A 19,160-nucleotide genomic window follows, 5' to 3' on the forward strand; every position below is an offset into this window, starting at 1 on the left:
GTGCCCACTAGCTCAGGCACCCCTATAGTCACCAGAATGGAGGTGCACAGACAGTAAGGGACCAATGAACAGCTACCAAAAGAAAATAATGTCCACACCTTTATCTGTGCGTTTCTGTCAGGCATCTGTGGCTGCTCCGATCCTTCCCCCATGTGGTCTCAACCAAGATGGCAGCTCCTGGAGCAGCTGAGCGTCCCGAACTAGAAAGCAATGGATTTCTTGCTTCTGCCACAAATTCCCCCAGCTGGAAGCCTTCCAACCTTCTAAATATTCCTTTATATGTGGTTCAGAGTTCTGGGACCATCCCCTGAGCCTGCTTGGTCAAGTATTCTATGTTGTTGGTGGCAGAGCTCTTTGCTACACATCCACCTGATCTGCCATCTTGTTTGTTCTCAGACTGCAAAGTCATTTGAACTGCAAGGTCTATGGTTCAAGCTCACCAGCCGCTCTTTGGAAATCTTATACAGGGTCTCTGTAGGTCAGAATCGACTTGATGGCAGTTAACAACATACACATAAAAATTTTTTTAAAATGTTTTAATGTGAATTATATGATAGTTTACATGCTAGAACATTAGTTTTACATTCATTCTATCTATTGTAATTCATCTCATTGCCATGGTTACAATTCCCTCCATACATCATCAACCAACCAATGGGTATACCCTGCAGTCCTGCCCCCTACAGTACCCCCAGTCTTCAGCACACAGTCACTCTCCCTCCCTGGATCTAAAGTCCCCAGCTGTTCCATTGCTCCACATCATCGTCTGTGCCTCCATCTCAGGTATCACTGCTTCTCTGGGTAGGGTCCTGCTCTCGGCTCTTCTCCGCTGATGGTCCTAGGGACCTCTGATTCTAGACTGAAAAGTTAATCACTCCCTTCCTTGCTATAAAACATCTACCTTTTCATTTCCAACCCTCACAATCAGTCCTGATAACAATTATTCACTATTGTATCACAAGAGACCCATCTGCCTTTCATTTCATCAGCTCCGCTTGGACAGATTGGAGATTCTACCTTCCTCCAGGCCCCCTGGCTCTACGTTCCCTCTTGAAAGCTTGTAAGCCAGTCACTTCTTGCCTTTTGTAGCCCCCTCCCCCCCCATTTTGGGTAGCCAATGTCCACGTTGCCCATACCTGTCTATTCTGTGTGTGGAGGGGGTGGGAATAATTCTTGCTGTAAGCATATGTTCCCTCTTTTGATCTACTGCATCCATAGGTGTAGGACACATATAATTTTTATAAAAACTTTTTATTGTGAACTGAGTGAAGGTTTATAGAGCAGATCATCAGTTTACATTTAATAAATCATATACTTTACTTCATTGTATGGTTGGAATCCCTTCCGTGCACTGACAGCCAACAGCATTTACCTCTATTCACTCCAACTACAGCATTTCTTCCTTTGTCTCTCCCACCACCCCCATCTTTCCTCCTCCAACCTCCCTCTGGTTGTATATTGCCTGCCCTGTCACCAGTGTCATCGCATCTGTAGTCTACCTTCAAGTGCATGCATCATTTCCTTCTCCCCCCAAAACCATCATAAATTGTTTCTTTTAACAAGAAAACCCTCCTGTCTTTTCTCTTTGATGCATTAAAAACAATAACAAAACAGACCCAAAAAACCACATAGAGATATATAATCGTTTAAACAACCAAAGGGCACATTCTACAAGCCTGCCTCCTGACCGCCAGCACACAGCCTTTCTGTTTCCATGAGTCTAGAGTCCTCAGCTGTTCAATCTTTTCCATGCCATCATCTTTGCCTCCATCTCTGGTATGGCTGCTTCTCTGGATAAAGTCTTGCATTCCCCTTGTGCTCTTCTTCCTTGATGGTCCTAGGGTCCTTTGTTTCAGGACTGTAAATTAACTGCTCCCCCATTTTTGTTACAAAACTTCTACCTTTAAAATTGTGACAGTCGCAGTTAATCATGATAACAATAACCAGGCACATCTAGACAAGATGAAAACTATTCAGTGTGGACTTTTTATGCTTAGTTTTGATGATCCATATTTACAATGAAGTGAAACAAAATTTGGTTTTGAAACATGCTACTAGCATTGCCTAGGCTGATGGTCTGACCTCAGCACCGTTACTAGGGATGCACGCATGCACACACACCATAGGTTGAAAGGGCTTTTTTTTTTTTTTTTAAAGAGTGTCCATAGCAACCTCTGGAATTTCAAGGTTATATGAATGGTCTCAAACAGTATTTATGACCTTTAGTATACCTTAGGTCAGTGATTTTTAACTTTTTTCAGCATCAAAATTCCTTTTTCTAATGTGATCTTTCATAGAACTCTCAAATAAATAACAGGTAAAAGCAATAGTTTTGAAAGTTCAAAATACATAATCTTCTTGAGTTACACATCAGTGAGACAAGCTTGATGCATATGGCCATTGCAGGGGTGATGTTTTCTATTTCTCGTGCTGTGTAGTCACTTGGATTAATCAGAGATAGGAGGAAAGGCTTTGATCTGAAGATAACATAATATTGGGCTTAAATTAGCACAAGGTTATGTGTACTGATAGGAGCCATGGTCTTAGTATTTGGAATTGAACACATTTGATTGTGCATATTTTGAATGTTGTTGTTTAAGTGCTGTCAAGTCAATTCCAACCCATAGTGACCCTGTATAGGGTTTCTGAGGAGCAGCTGGTGAGCTTGAACCACCAACCTTGCAGTTCAAACTGCTTTGCAGTCTGGCGCATTCACCTACAGTGCCATACCAGGACTCCATATTTTGAATAGTCCCATTTATAAAAGGAATCTTGGTGTGGCTCTGTAGAATAAACACAGGACTGCTAACTTCAAGGTTGGTGTTTCAAACTCACCAGCTGTTCCTTGGAAACCATTTACACAGGGTTACTATGAGTTGTAACTGACTCAATGATACTTTAACAACAACATTTAAAAAAAAAAAAATACACATTTGCAGAACCTCTTCAGGTCTATAGAATATAATTTGACACCTTATATAATATAAACAAGACCGGGTGTTGAAGCAGTTAATCACTTGGCTCCTCACTGGAATGTGGATGGTTTGAACCCACCAGTAGCTCTGTGGGATAAAGAACTGGCAATTTGCTTCCATTAAGATTAAAGCCAAGAAAACCCATGTGACAGTTTTATGGAGTCTGTGTATCAGAATGGATTTGACAGAATCCAATAGAACCATATAACAAAGACTGTTACAATTTTTTGGTAGAATTTTTCTTTTAAGCATAGTTTATAAAACAATTTTGAAGATTATTAATATCTACCCTGTCTTTGGGCATATGTTCAGTTCAGGACCTTGGTAGCCTGCCTGACTGGATTTGGCAGTCATTTGTCCATAGAACTTTTCAGTGGGTGTGTTATTAAGGTCCCTCCTCACATATCATGTCTCTACATAAGAGACCTAGTTTTGGTCCATGGTGTTACTTTCTCCATAAACTTCTTATAAGTAACAAGGATCATGGGTTGTTTTAGGGTCTAGAGTTTGGCTTCATGTATCATTATGTGTGCTACATAAAGAAAATTCAGTTTGAAGTTGTTGGAGCTACAGCAACTGTTACATGGCAAAGTCAGGGGTTGACTGTCAGTTTCTTGCCTCCCAGGCTGCACGTGGCCTTCCCCAAAGTTCAGTTTAGTACTTGTGGTTTCCTGTCTGACTTTATAGTAGTGTCCTCACTCCAGAGTACCTTGTTTTTGGTTCTAGAAAACTTTTTCAGTTGTCCATTTAAAGCAAACATGTCCAGCTGGCTCTGTGTTGTACAGGGACAGTTTCTGACTGTATTTGTCGAAATGAGCAATGTACTTATTCCACTCAGTATTTTTAACAAAAAGCAGAGATTTAGAGGTTTCTAACTGGAATAAATGTAATTTAAACCTTTTATGCTTATTCGTTATCTGATTGTTGTTGTTAAGTGCCGTCTAATTAGGAAGTCAAAAATAATTTTTTCTTTAAATATATATTTTTAACTTAAAATCAATATTCTCGGTTACAATTAAGTTTGTTTTTAGAAGATACATGCATTACCTTTAGAGGAATAATTTTCTTTAAAAATTTGGTACCAACATTACCAAAATATTAAATATTATTATTTTATTTTAATCAGTTCTCATTAAAGTCTCTGGGAGATTAAAATCCTACTTAATACTCATGGGTATATGAGCTATCTGGGCACCATGTAGAAGATGAATGTCTGGAAAATAGTTTAAAACCATTAGGTATTTAAACTATTTTTAATTGCCCTAGAACTAGGTTTGACTGCTCTTTTTGCTTTAAGCCCTAATATCGTGGGTTACTTATTGGGCTGCTAACCTCAAGATCAGATCCACCAGTCCCTCCGCAGGAGAAAGATGAGACTTTCTGCCTCTGTAAAGATTTACAGCATCAGAAACCCCGTATTAGGGGTGCTATGAGTCAGAACAGAACCTACCTGACAGCATGCAACAGCAGCAACAATATATCCATTGAAGGCCATTCCATTGTCAGGATAGTAAAGCTTTCTCATCTCCTTTTATGGCTGCCAGTGGACATTGATTTAGATTGTTTCTAAACTTAACAGTGATGTAGTGAATAACTTTTTGTATTTGTGTAAGTATACATGTGGGATCAAATTTTGGCAGTGTAATTCCTGGACTATAGTTTAGACCATCTTTTATCTCCCTCCTTAGAGGATGTTCTAGCAAAGAACAACCATACCAGTAGTATTCTGAGAAAACCTGTTCCCCACACCCTTTTTAATGCAGGGTATTAATCAAAGCTTTTATTTTTGCTGTTCAATAAGTGAACAGTCTCATTAGTATAGCCATTTTGTAATTTATTTAAAAATAAACTTTAATTTTTTAAAATCATAATTGTAACATTTAGAAAATACAGAAAAATACAAAGAAGAAAACAAGAACTGTCCATATTATTTTTATCCAGAGATAACGGCTGTTTGTATTTTGGAATATACTCATGTGTGTGTGTGTGGGGGGGGCTTCAAAAACTTCATGAAAAAATAGAGTTAAGAAATAATAGGATTTCTCCATGAATTTTTTGAAGCTTCTCATGTGTTGCTGCAGGATAAGTACTGGGATACAAGTTTGATTTGAACCACAAAGTCAGCAGTTCAGACTTACCAACTGCTTTTCAGAAACTCTGTACTGGTTGCTATGAGTCAGAATCTACTTACTGGCACTTAAAAACAACATATTAAAATTGTTCACTATAAATAGCACTTTAGGATAAAAGTAGTATGTATGTTTTATGTATTTACATTGATTCAGGTACTTGTTGTTGTGTGCCATTGAGTCTTCATTGGGATCCTATGTACAGCAGAACAAAACCCTGCCCAGTCCTGTGCCGTCTTCACAATTATTGCAGCTGTTGTGTCAGTCCATCTCCCTGAGGTTCTTCCTCTTCTTTGCTGGCTGTCGTCTTTCTCCAGAGACCTGTGTCTCCTGATAGTATGTCCAAAGTACATAAGACAAAGTCTCATCATCCTCTTTTTTAAGGATCATTCTAACTATACTTCTTCCAAAACATTATTTTTTTCTTGTAGCAGTTCACAGTATAGTTAGTGTTCTTTGCCAAGACAATAATTCAAAGGCATCATTTATTCCTCAGTCTTCCTTATTCATTGTCTAGCTTTCCCATGAATATAAGGTAATTGAAAATACCATGGGTTGGATCAGGCATACCTTAGTCCTCAAAGCGACATCTTTGCTTTTTAACACTTAAAAGAAGTCTTTCGCAGCAGATTTGCTCATTATGATGCATCATTTGATTTCTTGACAACTGCTTCCATGGGTGTTGATTGTGGATTCAATTAATAAGAAATCCTTGACAACTTCAATATTTTTTGCATTTATTTTACTGGGATAATTTAAGTTGCTCTGTGTTAGTTGGAGTTCTGGTGTGGCACTGTGGTCTAATGCGTCGGATTGCAAGGTCAGTGGTTCAAGCTCACCAGCTGCTCCTTGGAAACCCTATACAGGGTTACTATGGGTCGGAACCGTCTAGATGGCACTTAACAACAACAACTATGTTAATTTACATTCTTCTCTTTATGAACATTTTTTTTTGAGTTTTAGAATATCAATCCATATACAATTAAAATGTAAAATCATTAATAAAGGTGATAAACACTAATAATAATAACTTCAGGAAGTAGTTGCCTCAGGAGAAAAAGAAACAACTGAGAAGGGAAGCAATTATGGCACAAGGCTAAGTTATAACAAAGCTGGTGTAGGGACACACCTATGTACCTTATGTTATTGTCACTTGAAATATTTCATAATTAAAAAGAATTTATTAGTTTATGGATGAAATTTATGGGGTGTCAACACCAAAAATGTCTTGATCAGATACTAACTTTCTGTGCATTCTAAAGTTCCTGTACATTTCTTGTGTTATTTGATCTAATTTTATGTTAGCTGCAAATGACTAATCTGGCTGTGACCCTGTAAGACTCACTTGGTTTTTAGTGAGCATTGAACCAAAATGTTAAGGAGCAGATTCATGTCTCATTTAATGTGACATTTTCAGGAGTTAATTAGTATACCCACATAACTTTTATGTTGAGCTTGAATGTTACATTAAAAATTCCGTATCCTTTAAGAAGCTCTTAGTGTAAATAAACAGAGAGCAAACAAGTGAAATTAAACATTTTACAGTGGGGACCCTCCCCCCTGTGCCTCCCCCCCTCCCCAACACACACACGAGGGCGAGTCAAAAATTATCCACACTCTATTATTCAACTTTCAGAAAAGGCAAATGCATCATTTTTTGACATAATCTCCTTGATTTTCAATACACTTTGTCGGTCTGTCAACAAATTTTATTTTATTTTTAAGTTTTTATTGTGAATTGAGTGATAGTTTACATGGGAGAACGTCAGCTTTACATTCATCTTATTGTATTTAGTTTCATTGTCATGGTTACAATGTCCTCCATGCATCATTATTGTTCAACAGCATTTGTTTCCATTTCCTCTGGTTTTGGTTTTTGTTTTGGATTTACATCGAAGCACTCAGGACTATATAACCATCCAAACAACCAAAGGGTACACCCTACAAGCCTGCCCCCCTCCCCCCCCGGCCATCAGCACACAGCCCCTCTCCCTCCCTGAGTCCAGAGTCCCCAACCGCGCCATTGCTCCACATCATCGTCTCTGCCTCCATTTCTGATATCACTGTTTCTCTGGTAGAGTCCTCCATTCGGCTCTTCTCCCTTGATGGTCCCAGGGTCCTCCGCACCTGGACTGCAAGATCAATCACTCCCCTCCTTTTGTTACAAAACATCTACCTTTACATTTGCAACACTCAAAGTTAGTCCTGATAGCAAGTATTCACTACTGAACCACAAGAGTCTTATACCCATCTTCTTTCACCAGCCCCATCCAGACAGGTTGGAAACCACTCAGTGGAGAGTCTACATTCCCCCATACCTCCCTCTTGAAATCTTGTAAGCCATTCATTTCTTGCCTTTGTAGTCCCCCCATGTTTGGTAGGCAATGTCTAAGTTGCCCATCGCTGTCAACCCTGTGTACCGAGGGGGTGGGAGTGATCCTCGCTCTAAAGATTCAGTCCCTCTTTTGAGCTACTACATCCTTAAGTATAGGTCAAGTTCATCAAATTGTAGTGGATCACTCTTTTTTTCCCCTCTTCTTTCTTCCTCTAGTCGAGTTTTGATCATCTAGCCATTGAAGTCAGGTCAAGTGGGTACTATCTGCAAGTATGGGTGTTCTTGTGCATCTCCCCTCACTTCATCATAGCTGGACACTTCATTCTCCACTCTAGTCCTCTATGGCCATGTCCCTGTCCCTGGGCCCAGGTTTCCCCAGGTTTCGCCATACTGATGGCAACCAGGTCTCAATTCGGGTTGACAGGAGTCTATTGAACGTGGTTGGACTTAGCTCACAACTTCATTGCTGCTTTTCCCCCACTTCTCCTTATCGGTAGACCAACGTGGTCACCAGCAAGACCATATGCCTGCTTGTGTATTCCCCTTGAGTCTCATTATTGGAAGGGGGTTTGCCCTGAAGGGACCCAACCGCTTTTCTTGATGGCTCCCTGACGAACAACTTGCTGCTTCTTGTAGTAGTCATTCAGATTGCTGTTATTGTTTTAGATTTTTTCTGCTGGTATTTCTTTCAAGAAGTATCTTCTGTTCTTCTAGCCACTGTCAACAAGCTTTTGTATCCCCTTATTAAAAAGCGTTTCAGGCTGAGCTGTGAGTCACAAATGCACCACTGTCTTCACTTCTTCTTCAAAGGTGAGTCTTCATCTTTCAAGTGTTGCTTTCAGGTTACAAGCCAATTGAGCAAGATCAGGACTATAGGAAGTATGCTTTAATACTTCAAAACTAAATATTTATAGAATGTCAATAGTGTGATTATAGGTGTGTGGGCATGCATTGTCAGGCAAGATCACAACACCCTTGGATAGCAGTCCTTTGTATTTGATATGACGTTTAGGCTACAGCTCTTCAGTGAGCAATTCACTATAATGAACATTGTTGATTGTTGAACCATTGTCCTGATAGCGTTCCAATAATGGCCCTTGAGAATCCCAGAAAACTGCAAGCATCAATTTTCCAGCTGATGGTTGACTTTTGAACATTTTCTTGGTTAGGACTGTGAGGATGTTTCCATTCTATACTCTTGTCATTTACTCTCAGGCTCATAGTAATAAATCCATGTCTTGTTTCCAATAATATATATATATATATATATATATATATATTTTTTTTTTAAAGATAGCTTTACCGTCCTTTGAGTATCAGTCGAAATTTTGTTTGCAGATGACCACATTCACATGTACACAGCAGTGACCTTGAATGGAAAGCACTGATAAGACATCATAGCCAACAAAAGTTTTAATATAACTGGAGTGTGGATAATTTTTGTGTCATCCTTGTATGTGTGTATGCTTGCTTTTTTTTTTTTTTTTTCCTTAAACCTTAGTATTTTTAATAACTTGTACTCTGTGGGCACTAACTAAAATCTGTTTGAGACTAATTATGAACCACCCAGTGGAAAAAATAATTTCATTATTGACCATGAGCCAAATACATATTCAGTTTGATTTAGACTCAGCTTCTCATTAAATTTAGGTAGTGATTTTCTGGAAATGCTGATCTTGCTTATTTGATTATTTATTTTAAACTGAGTGAAGGTTTACAGAGTAGATCATCAGTTTTATATTTAACAAATCTTACACTTCATTTCCCTTCAGTGTAACATCACTTATCTTACTTCCTCCCTTGCTTTTCTTGTTTCCATTCTTCCTCCTTTTCCCACCCTTCTGAATTTTGTCCTTAGGTAAATGCTGCCCTTTTGATCTCGAATGATAGACCATTGAACAATATCTTTTTATTTGTCTGAGGTTTTTTTTCCCTTTAATCTGTTCATAACTTTACTGCTCTGCTTTTAACCTTTATCCATTTGTTCATTGAGTTGTTAGCCTTTTTCTTACTAATTTGGGTAGGCTTTGTATGTTGTTAGGTGCTGTTGAGTTGGGTTCAACTCATAGCAACCGTATGTACAGAAGAATGAAACACTGCATGGTTCGGCGTCATCCTCACAATCATCATTATGCTTGAGCTCATCGCTGCCGTTATGCTTGATCTCATTGCTGTTACTGTGCCAATCCATCGCATTGGGTATCTCCCTCATTTTTGCTGATCCTTCACTTTATAAAGCATGATACCCTTCTCCAGTGACTGGTCCTCCTTGATAATCATGTCCAAAGTATGAGAGACAAAGTGTTGCCATCTTGGCTTCTAAGGAGCATTCTGACTATACTTCCAATGTTCTTCTGACAGTCCATGGTACTTTTAATATTCTTCAACGACCTAACACAAACCTTTTGGGTGTGCTAAAAAATGAATGTTTTAACCCACTTTACTGTATGCTTCATTACTTTGTTTATTGCAATTCTTGTACGTTTTTGTTTATTTTTATGAGATCAATCAACTCGACGGCACCTAAACAACAACAAAAATCTTAAAATCAGCTTATTGAATTCCACATGCTATTGTTTTATCATTTTATTGACATTATGTTATTTTTATAGATTAACCCAGGAAATTGACATCCTTACTGTATTGGCTCTTGCTATCTAGAAAGTGGGTACAATTTGTCATTTACTTAAGTCTTTCTGTTCCTCAAGAAGTCCTGGTGTAGCACTATGAGTTAATGTGCTGTACCGCATGGTTGGTTTGAACTAAAAGATTGGTGGTTCAGGCTCACCAGCTGCTCCTAGGAAACCTTACACAGGGTTGCTATGGGTCGGAACCGACTCAACAGCATTTTACAACAAGAAATAGTCTTTTAAGTTTTTCTTCATTAATATCTTGCAAATTTGTTAGGTCAATTCTTAATTTTTTTTTTCTGTTGTAATTCACACCCATTTCTAAATTTAAACTAAAAAAAATGAGTAATGTATTTTATCCAGCTTCAAGGGAAAAGTTAATATTTTAAAATTTGTAACTCAGTTGCATTTGATTCATTTTAGTGAATCCTAGTTCTCAAGAAACTTATCATTAATGACTGCCCCCCCCCACCTTCCCGCCCCAGCCTTTCATTCTTAATTGTCTATTTTGTGCTATCAAATTAGACATTGTTGTCGCATTGTTGTTCTGCACACATTACTGTCCCTTTCTGTGAGTCAGTTTCCTCATAGGCAACATGCAGTGTCTGGGTCAGATCTTATTTGGAGTCTCTTTTTCAGTTCTGCCTCTCTTATATCTGATGTAGTTAGCTTTCTTGAAAGCTTATATCCTTGCATGGAAACCCTCTTAACAATGGGACCTATTTTGACAGTCTGATGGCAGAGTGGTAGCCTCCTCTCAAGGTCATGTCAGGAAGCTGATGATGCATTTGCAGGGCTAATCTTTGTGGTTGGATAGTTTAAAAGTTTAGGGCCCTGATTTAGAATGCTTGTTCTGAAGTGTCCAGGGAGTCTGTCTTTCTTTTTCATTCCCTCCTCTGGAATTGTAGCCTTCAGGTGTTTCCCCACGTACTGTTCTCATTGTCAATACCTTCCTCCCATACACCTAGCAGTGGTACCTCAAAGTTTAAAAGAACTAGCTTTGGAATTTATCAGACCTATGTTCTGATCCACCTTTTCATGTCATCAAGTTTGTGTGACTTTTGGTAAGAAAGAGAGAATGAATAGAAAGTGGTAGCCACATGACTATGCTAGGAAACATCAAGTAATTCACTTGTCTAGTGATAGTAATAGTAATCATAGTCGCATAATAAATATACATACTGTGCTGGCTGTTAGCTTTTATATATGAGCTGCTGAATCCTCACACACAGCCCCATTGGGTGTAGAGGCATAGTCTCCTATTTGCAAATGAAGAAACTGAAGGAAGCCTAGGGAGAAGTGACCTGCTGAGAGTGACAAATTTAGTAAATGCCCAACCCAGAATTTAAACTCAAGTTTGGCAACTCCAAGTTAGTCTTTCTGTAAATAATTGAACAGCTTATCCTCTGTAATAATAAAGTGATCCTGAAAGTTAAGTTAAATCTCTAAAAATTAGTCTAGATCAACACTGTTTAATAGAGTTAAGTTTTTTTCTTTTGGATCTGCCTAGTACATTAATCACTAACTAGTCTTATGTGAAGGAGGTCTGATAGTGTAGTGGTTACGAGTCGGACTGTTGACCTCAGGGTCAGCTGTTCGAAACTACCAACTGTTCGTGGGAGAAAGATGAGGCTTTCTGCTCCCGTAAAGATGTACAGACTCTGAAACCCTATACAGGGTCGCTATGAGTCGGAACCGACTCCACGGCACACCACCACCACCAGTCTTATGTGGTTGTTGAGCAATTGAAATGTGACTGCTAGGGCTAAGGAACTTTTTGGTTTCACTGGTTAATTTAAATAGCCACTTTTGCCTAGTAACTGCCATAGTGGATGGTGCCGTTCTAGATGAATGGTTGCAGCTCAGTTCCTATGTAAGCCAGTAGGGAGCACTCCTCCCTTCCCCTATTACTCCCTGCCCCCCTGAGTTTAATTTTGTTGCTTCTTTAATTCTAACAGTGTGAAGAGTGCCAGTGCTGGCAGCATGGGGTCTGCATGGGATTACTGGAAGAAAATGTGCCTGAGAAATACACCTGTTATGTTTGCCAAGACCCTCCAGGTAGAGTTTTCTGTAGTTAGGGATATTAACAGTATATGGCTTTTTCCTTAACACACCTGGTCATGAAACATCTTAAGTGTCTGTAGTCTTGAGACTCATGTCTTCAGCATCAATTGGACTCCTCTTTCTCACCTTTGTTGCTAGCCTGTCTGGTGGCTGGCTATCTGGAATTTGGATTAAGAGTGTCACCAAACAGAAGGCCTGGCTTTGTGCTAGAACTTTCCCTTTCTTGAGAACTTATGAGGATGGGCATGTGGTGTTTGTCTTTGTCTTTTTGGGACTCTTGAAGGATTGGAGACATGCCTTTGTTCCCTGTGGTACCTGAGGGAAAGAGAAGAGGTGTGGTTGCATTGCATTGAGTCTATCACAGGAGGACAGAGCAGTGAGTAATTCCTTATTAGCAGGATAGGTTAGTGACATTGTTCCTTGTGATGTGGGTGGCCTATGACATTGGAGTGCCCCTTTCCAAAAGTCTCAGGAGAGTAAACTATAAATCTGTGGGTTCTTATCTCACTGTAATGGACTGTTGACATCTCCTTTTAGCACTTGTGAGGTCCTTTGCTTAGCTCCAGTCCCACAGTTCCCTTACAGCCAGACAATGTTTTAGCACCTCTGCTTCTATTATTCTTTTTGATCTTAAGAGGTGGACCTGGTAGGCACTCCTATCCCCATTTTGCTTATGAAAAAGACATTGAAGCTCAGAAGTTGCATATAACTTGCCTAATTTCATAAAGAAAATTGGAATTACAGATTTGTTGGGCCAAATCTCTTGATTTTGCTGGTTATGTAGGGAACCCTCTTTTCTTTTCCAGCAGGCAGTTCCCCTTAGGTCCCAAGGACCTTTTTTGTGACACGGTCTCCTTGTATAGATTAGTCCATAGACAGAGACATCCTCTTCTGTGTGTCTCTTTATTCCAAGAGTAGAACATGATTAGGAGATTAGTCTGTGAGTCATAGACAATCATATGGACAAGACCTCAGAGACCACTTAGTTCATTGGACAGATGAACAAAATAGGCCCAGACGGGACATGATTGGCCTCAGATCACTCAGGAAGTTAACACTGACCTAGATTAGACTTTGGATGTCTGACCTTTGTCATCTTGAAAAACTGAATACTCTGAATGCTGCTGCTTTTCTACAGATGACTCTGTGAATCTCCCACGTAACCCCAAGGACTCTCTAGGACTCCTGTTAAAAAAATCTCTTTTGTCTACCGTAGTTTCTCTTTGTTATTTACCTCTACTTTTCCATCTTTAGAAATTACACTGCCTGCCTTCATCAAGTCCTTATGCACATTCTGAACTTTCATGACTTCAGCCTCCAAGGCTGTGAATAAACTTCATGAACTGAGCACTAAATGTCTGTCACAGGATCTGCATTTATTATCATTTGACTTTGTGGTATTGGGCCAAAAGTATAACCTAACAAATTTGTTCTTTAAAGGCTGTTTTAGGATGTTTTAAATAGAATTGAGACGTGTATTACTGCATATGTTATTAAAGCCAAAAAAGAATATCCAAAGACCTTGATGGGAATTATCTGGCTTATTTCAGGGTTTTAATAGCTAATATATGGAGTCCTGGTATGGCACTGTGGACTAATGCGTTAGACTGCAAAGTCATTTGAACTGCAGTGTCGGAGGTTCAAGCTCACCAGCTACTCCTTGGAAACCCTATACAGGGTCGCTATGCGTTGGAATCGACTCTACGGCACTTAACAGCAACAGCAACATAGCTAATATATAGCTAATGGAAGGTTAACAACAGTCTGGTTGAATGCTGTTTCCTGGGCTTCTGTAGTAGGAAATGCTGTTGATTCACACAATGGTTGTGTTTTCAGTCTTCTAAAGAGACCTATAGTGAGTAAGACCATTGAAGCCATGTAGTTCATCTGTCATTGTAACAGAAATGAAACAGAGGTCCAGAGAAGGCAAGAGACCTGGCCATCTCTTTTGTTAGGTAGTGTAGTTGGAGAGGGTGGGGAGTAGACCTGGGCTTTTCTATTCATGTAATAAATACATTCAAGATGCCTTTTGTCAGGCACTAAGAATGTAACCAGGAACAAGATGATTGCTACTCTTTGGGGTGAAGATTAGAAACCACTAATCTTCACTAATAAATAAAACAAGAACTATGCTTGGTAGTGTGATCAGTGTCATGAAGAAGGTAAAAGTAGTCAGATAGGGAATGACTAAGAGGCACCAAGAAGAGTCGTACTTTGGGAAGTAATAAGACTTCTCTATGGAGTTAGTAAGGAAAGAACTAATCCAGCAAAAGCCTTCAAGAATATTGCTCCAGAGAGTGTGTTCGAGCAAAGAGCCTAAGACTAGAAAGATCTTTATGTGTTATAGAAACTGATCATGGGGCGAAGAGGGCAGGAAGGAGCTGGGTCTTTCATGCCTCATTAGGCCAGAATTAGAGCTTTGGGTTTTCTTCCTTGAGCAGTAGGAAACCATTGAAGGTTCTAAGTAGGGAACCTACTTAGATTACTAAAATTAAAGAGCTATCCAGAATCCCATTCCACCCCAGGCTAGTTCCAGGAGATCTGGAAATTTATTTACTACTTTATCCTCAACACCTGCAGCAGAGACCAGAATATAATAGGTGCCAGGTAAATAAATAAATGAACATACCAATCCATCCTTCTAGTAATGTATGTGGTAATTGTGGACTAATGATGAACTAGCCTGGGTTTCCTTCAGGCCTTGTTTTAACCCTTTCTTGTCATTGCTTAGGTCAGAGGCCTGGTTTCAAGTATTGGTATGACAAGGAGTGGTTGAGCAGAGGACATATGCATGGCCTGGCTTTTCTAGAAGACAACTACTCCCACCAGAATGCCAAGAAGATTGTGGCTACCCACCAACTGCTTGGTGATGTGCAGAGAGTGATCGAGGTTCTGCACGGCCTGCAGCTCAAGATGAGCATCTTGCAGTAAGTATGACACCTCCCGCTTTGGGGAGCAGTCTGGTTTGGCATGGTCTGGTGGTGGTTGTTGTATACCATGGAATTGGTTCTGATTCAAAGTGACCCTGTATAGTGTTTTTCAGGCTGTAAATCTTTACAAGAGCAGAAAGTCTCATCTTTCTGCCCTGTAGTGACTGGTAAGTTCAAACTGCTGACCTTACGGTTAGCAGCCCAGCTCATAATCCACTATGCTACCAGGGCTCCTTTGGCATGGTCTTTTACGTTGTTGCTGTTAAGTGCTGTCAAGTCAGTTCTGACTCATAGCAACACTGTATAGGGTTTCTGAGGAGCGGCTGGTGAATTTGAATCATTGACCTTGTGGTCTAGTGCATTATTCCACAGCATCTCTTTGGCATGGTCTAGGGGTAGGTAAATCTGATCATTGGAAAGTCACAAAATTACCGAGAAAACAGGTGAGCTTGAGACCTGTACTAAAAATTCTCTTACATGGTAAACATTCTTGATTAGTAAACACAGAGTAATCTGGAAAGTTGTTGAAAGGAATATTGTTGGCAGGTTGGCTGTCTAATGTAGTATTTGCTCAATAAATATGTATCTCTTGATGATTTGCTTATAGAAGTTTTAGGACTTTTGGAGTTGCACTTCTGACTTTTAGTGGTCAGAATTTTGGGGAGTAAAATTGAGAGTGAATTCCCATCTATAGTTGCATTCTATATGTAAGATAATATATAAAAAGGTTCACTTAAACTCTGATAAAGACATACAGTTCTATGTGAAGGCTGTTAGCTTTTGTAACCTATCCTTACTTTACCCAATAGGGCAACTGGGACATTGAGCAGGGCAAACACTATCCATAGTTCCCCAAGAAATTGGTGACAGAGTCAGGACTAGAACCCAAGTCCTGACTTCTTTTAAAAACTTGTCCTATACCTTTCTAATTGTCTCTTCTCAGTGATACTGTGCATGGCCTTGTGTGTCCATGAACTTTTGGTGTTAACAAAAAGAAAGGGTTAACTAAAAGGTGTATTAACTGTTCTTCTGTCAAAATCTCTGCTTGGGTTCTCCCATGAGCTTTCCCATAGGAGACCATTTTAGCTATGGCATAAATAATTACAAACTAGTGCTGTGAATGAATTAAGATATGATAGATCACTTGCAGCAGATACTTTACACAGACCCTCTACAGTAGAGATACGAGAGTCCCCATAAAACAGACATAGATGAAAATTCTGGCACTCTGAACTTCAGAGTGTCTATTTTACAATAGTAGGCAAGGGAAACTAATATTCATAAGGCAGTCAAGGATTTTAGTATTATTTACCCTCTTCAAGTATACCTAGATCCCTGTATCCCAGAGCCCTGTTTTCTCAAGGTTGAGTATGCATCACTATTTTCCTCTGTCCCACTAGGCCATGCAAACCTGTCTCAGTGTTCCCCTATCTATCTTGTTCTTTTGCCTCCTCCCCCCTTCTTGTATTGCCCTCCCCAACACCCAAAATAAACCCGCCACCCCAACCCCATTGTTGTTGTTGTGGTTACCTTATAGTCCATTAGTTCTTCGCTCCATTTAAGACAGTCATTTTTATCCCGTAATCTACCTGACCTTCCCACCACCTGGATATCTGTTCCTTTGTGTTTACCTTTTATTACATTGTAATTGTTTTCATCAAAGACTGACCTCCCAGATCCTCTGTTCTTATCATTTTATTCTGTTCTGGACTCTTCCATTTGTCAGCTGAGTTCAGATTGATGCTGCCATGTACGTCATTCTGTAGTTGTTGTCTGTTCTTTTTGGTTCTCAGTCCACAGAACTTCCTTTAGGATGTTTTTCATAGCAGTGTTGGCTTTGGCAAAATCCCTTAGTTTCTGTTTATCCTGGAATGTTTTGATTACACCATAGTATTAAATGACAGCTTTGCTGGGTAGAGGATTCTTGGGTGGAAGTTTTTTCTTTCAGGGTTTTATATATGTCTCCCCATTGCTTTCTTGCCTGCATGGTTTCTGTTGAGAAATCCGAACTTAATCTTATCTACTTGCCTTTGTATGTTATATTTCTCTTTTCCCTAGCTGCTTTCAAAATGCTGTCTTTATCTTTGAGTTTGGAGAGCTTGATTATTATTGGTGATTGTCTTTTAGGGTCTATCCATCCTGGGGCTCGTTGAGCTTCTTCAATTCTTATCTTTTCACTCTTCAGGATGTTAGGAAAATTATCTTCCAGAAGCTCTTCAACTATCTCCTATGTGGACTTGTGTGATTGTTCCTGTTCTGGAATGCCGCTTCATGTTATCCAACATGAATCTTAGACCTTCTTCAGACTTTTTTTGTGTTTGCTCTTCTAGCTTAGTAGTGGTGAGTTATCTTCTAGCTCACTAGTTCTAGCTTCTATCTCTTCAATTCTACTCCTTTGTCCTCTCAATGTATTGTCCATTTCTGATATTCTATTATTAATCGTTTGGACCTCTTTCTGTAGATTTTGAATAGTTTCCAATGCTGTATCTATCTTATTTGATTGTTCCTGTAGCACTTTCCTGACTTCTTCTTTATAATCATTTTTCTGAATTCCTTTTCTGGTATTTCCAAAGCCTGCCCATCTTCCAGTATGGAGTGTAGGTCTACTTCCAGCTCATTTATTTGCCTTAGTCACTTTATCTCATTTCTGGACATGTGCAGATATGGTCATTTGCTTCTGTTTTTTAGGCGTTATCTGTGGCCTTAATACTTAGATGGGTATGTATTTTGGTATTTTTTATGCTCTCTGATGGCCTCCAGGTAGATGTGATCAGGAAATGGGCTTCCCTTTTCACTCTTTTTCTTGAGAAATTTCAAGATACCACTGTTGGTCCTTTTGATGTAACTTAGGATTTAATTTTCAGCTTATTTCCTTTTTTGTCTGCTTGTCCCACTCCACAATCCCTGTTCAGGCCTTGTTTCTAATTGTAAACAGTTCAGGGCTGGCTGTGGCCATTTGGTTTTAATTTGGGACTGTCTCTTTAAATTTCGAGATCTGTGAGCATGCGTAGCAAAACTCTCTGAGGGTGGGGCTGGGGTGCCCACTAGCTCAGGCACCCCTATAGTCACCAGAATTGAGGTGCACAGACAGCTAGGGACCAATGAACAGCTACCAAAAGAAAAGAATGTTCACACCTTTATCTGTGCAGTTCTGCCAGGCATCTGTGGCTGCTCTGATCCTTCTCCAGCTTGGTCTCACCCAAGATGGCGGCTCCTGGAGCAGCTAGCTGATCATCCTGGACTAGAAAGCAGTGGATTTCTTGCTTCTGCCACAAATTCCCCAGTTGTAAGCCTTCCAACCTTCTAAATATTCCTTTATATGTGGTTCAGAGTTCTGGTACCATCCCCTGAGCCTGCTTGGTTGGGTATTCTATGTCGTTGTTGGTGGAGCTCTTCACTGCACTTCCACCCGATCCGCCATCTTGTTTGTTCCCTTTTGTTTTTTATTTTAAAAAATGAAAAATTAATTTTAAAAATGCAAAAAGTTATTGGATTATTTTTAGAAATTCTCCCCTTTTGTGTTGGACTAGAAATTGAATTTCTTTCTCTTGAGGCCTTCACAGCTAGGACTAAGAATATATGTCAGAGTTCTGTTAGTACAGAACTTGATAGTACAGAAGGAAAACAACTTTATAGCTTCTAAATGGGGGTGGGTGGGGGTGAAAGAAAGGAATCATTCACGTGCCCATCTTAAATTCCGATCACAGATTTGAGGCTCTGGATTCTAGTTTTGGAGTTTTCCAAGGTTAATGTAAACAGAACTGGCACACACACATTAATGTGAATGTAATGCTTATTTATTCCTTTTGTTCATTACTATTGCTTTCTGTTGCTTTTTCTTTGTATGAATTTATTTAAAAGACAAAAAAAACTTTATAATGACTATTGCAGTTAAAAAATCAATAAACCCCAAGTTTTTTCAAGAAAAATAAAAAAGAGACATAAAGAGCAGAATGCATAAGAAAATAGGATCCTTCAGTATGCTGTCTGCAAGAAACATATCAAAAAGGTGAAGACAGCCTAAATGCCCCTCAACAAAAGAATGTGTCGGGGTCTGCCCTCGACATAGTTGTGTTGTTCACGAGTGTTTGGTTCAC

At 39.5% G+C, this 19,160-nt stretch overlaps 1 protein-coding gene across 1 annotated transcript in view; it reads left to right on the forward strand.

Annotated features, from left to right (window-relative positions):
* PHF20 (PHD finger protein 20) overlaps window positions 1-19,160 on the forward strand; it is a 211,272-nt gene that overhangs the window by 174,234 nt on the left and 17,878 nt on the right. Inside the window, exons 14-15 of the mRNA XM_006875716.1 lie at window positions 12,028-12,127; window positions 14,865-15,060. Coding sequence (XP_006875778.1) covers window positions 12,028-12,127; window positions 14,865-15,060 — 296 coding nt within the window. The remainder of the gene's footprint in view (window positions 1-12,027; window positions 12,128-14,864; window positions 15,061-19,160) is intronic.

The sequence above is a fragment of the Chrysochloris asiatica genome, unplaced genomic scaffold (assembly GCF_000296735.1).
Source record: "Chrysochloris asiatica unplaced genomic scaffold, ChrAsi1.0 scaffold00337, whole genome shotgun sequence".
NCBI lineage: Eukaryota > Metazoa > Chordata > Mammalia > Afrosoricida > Chrysochloridae > Chrysochloris > Chrysochloris asiatica.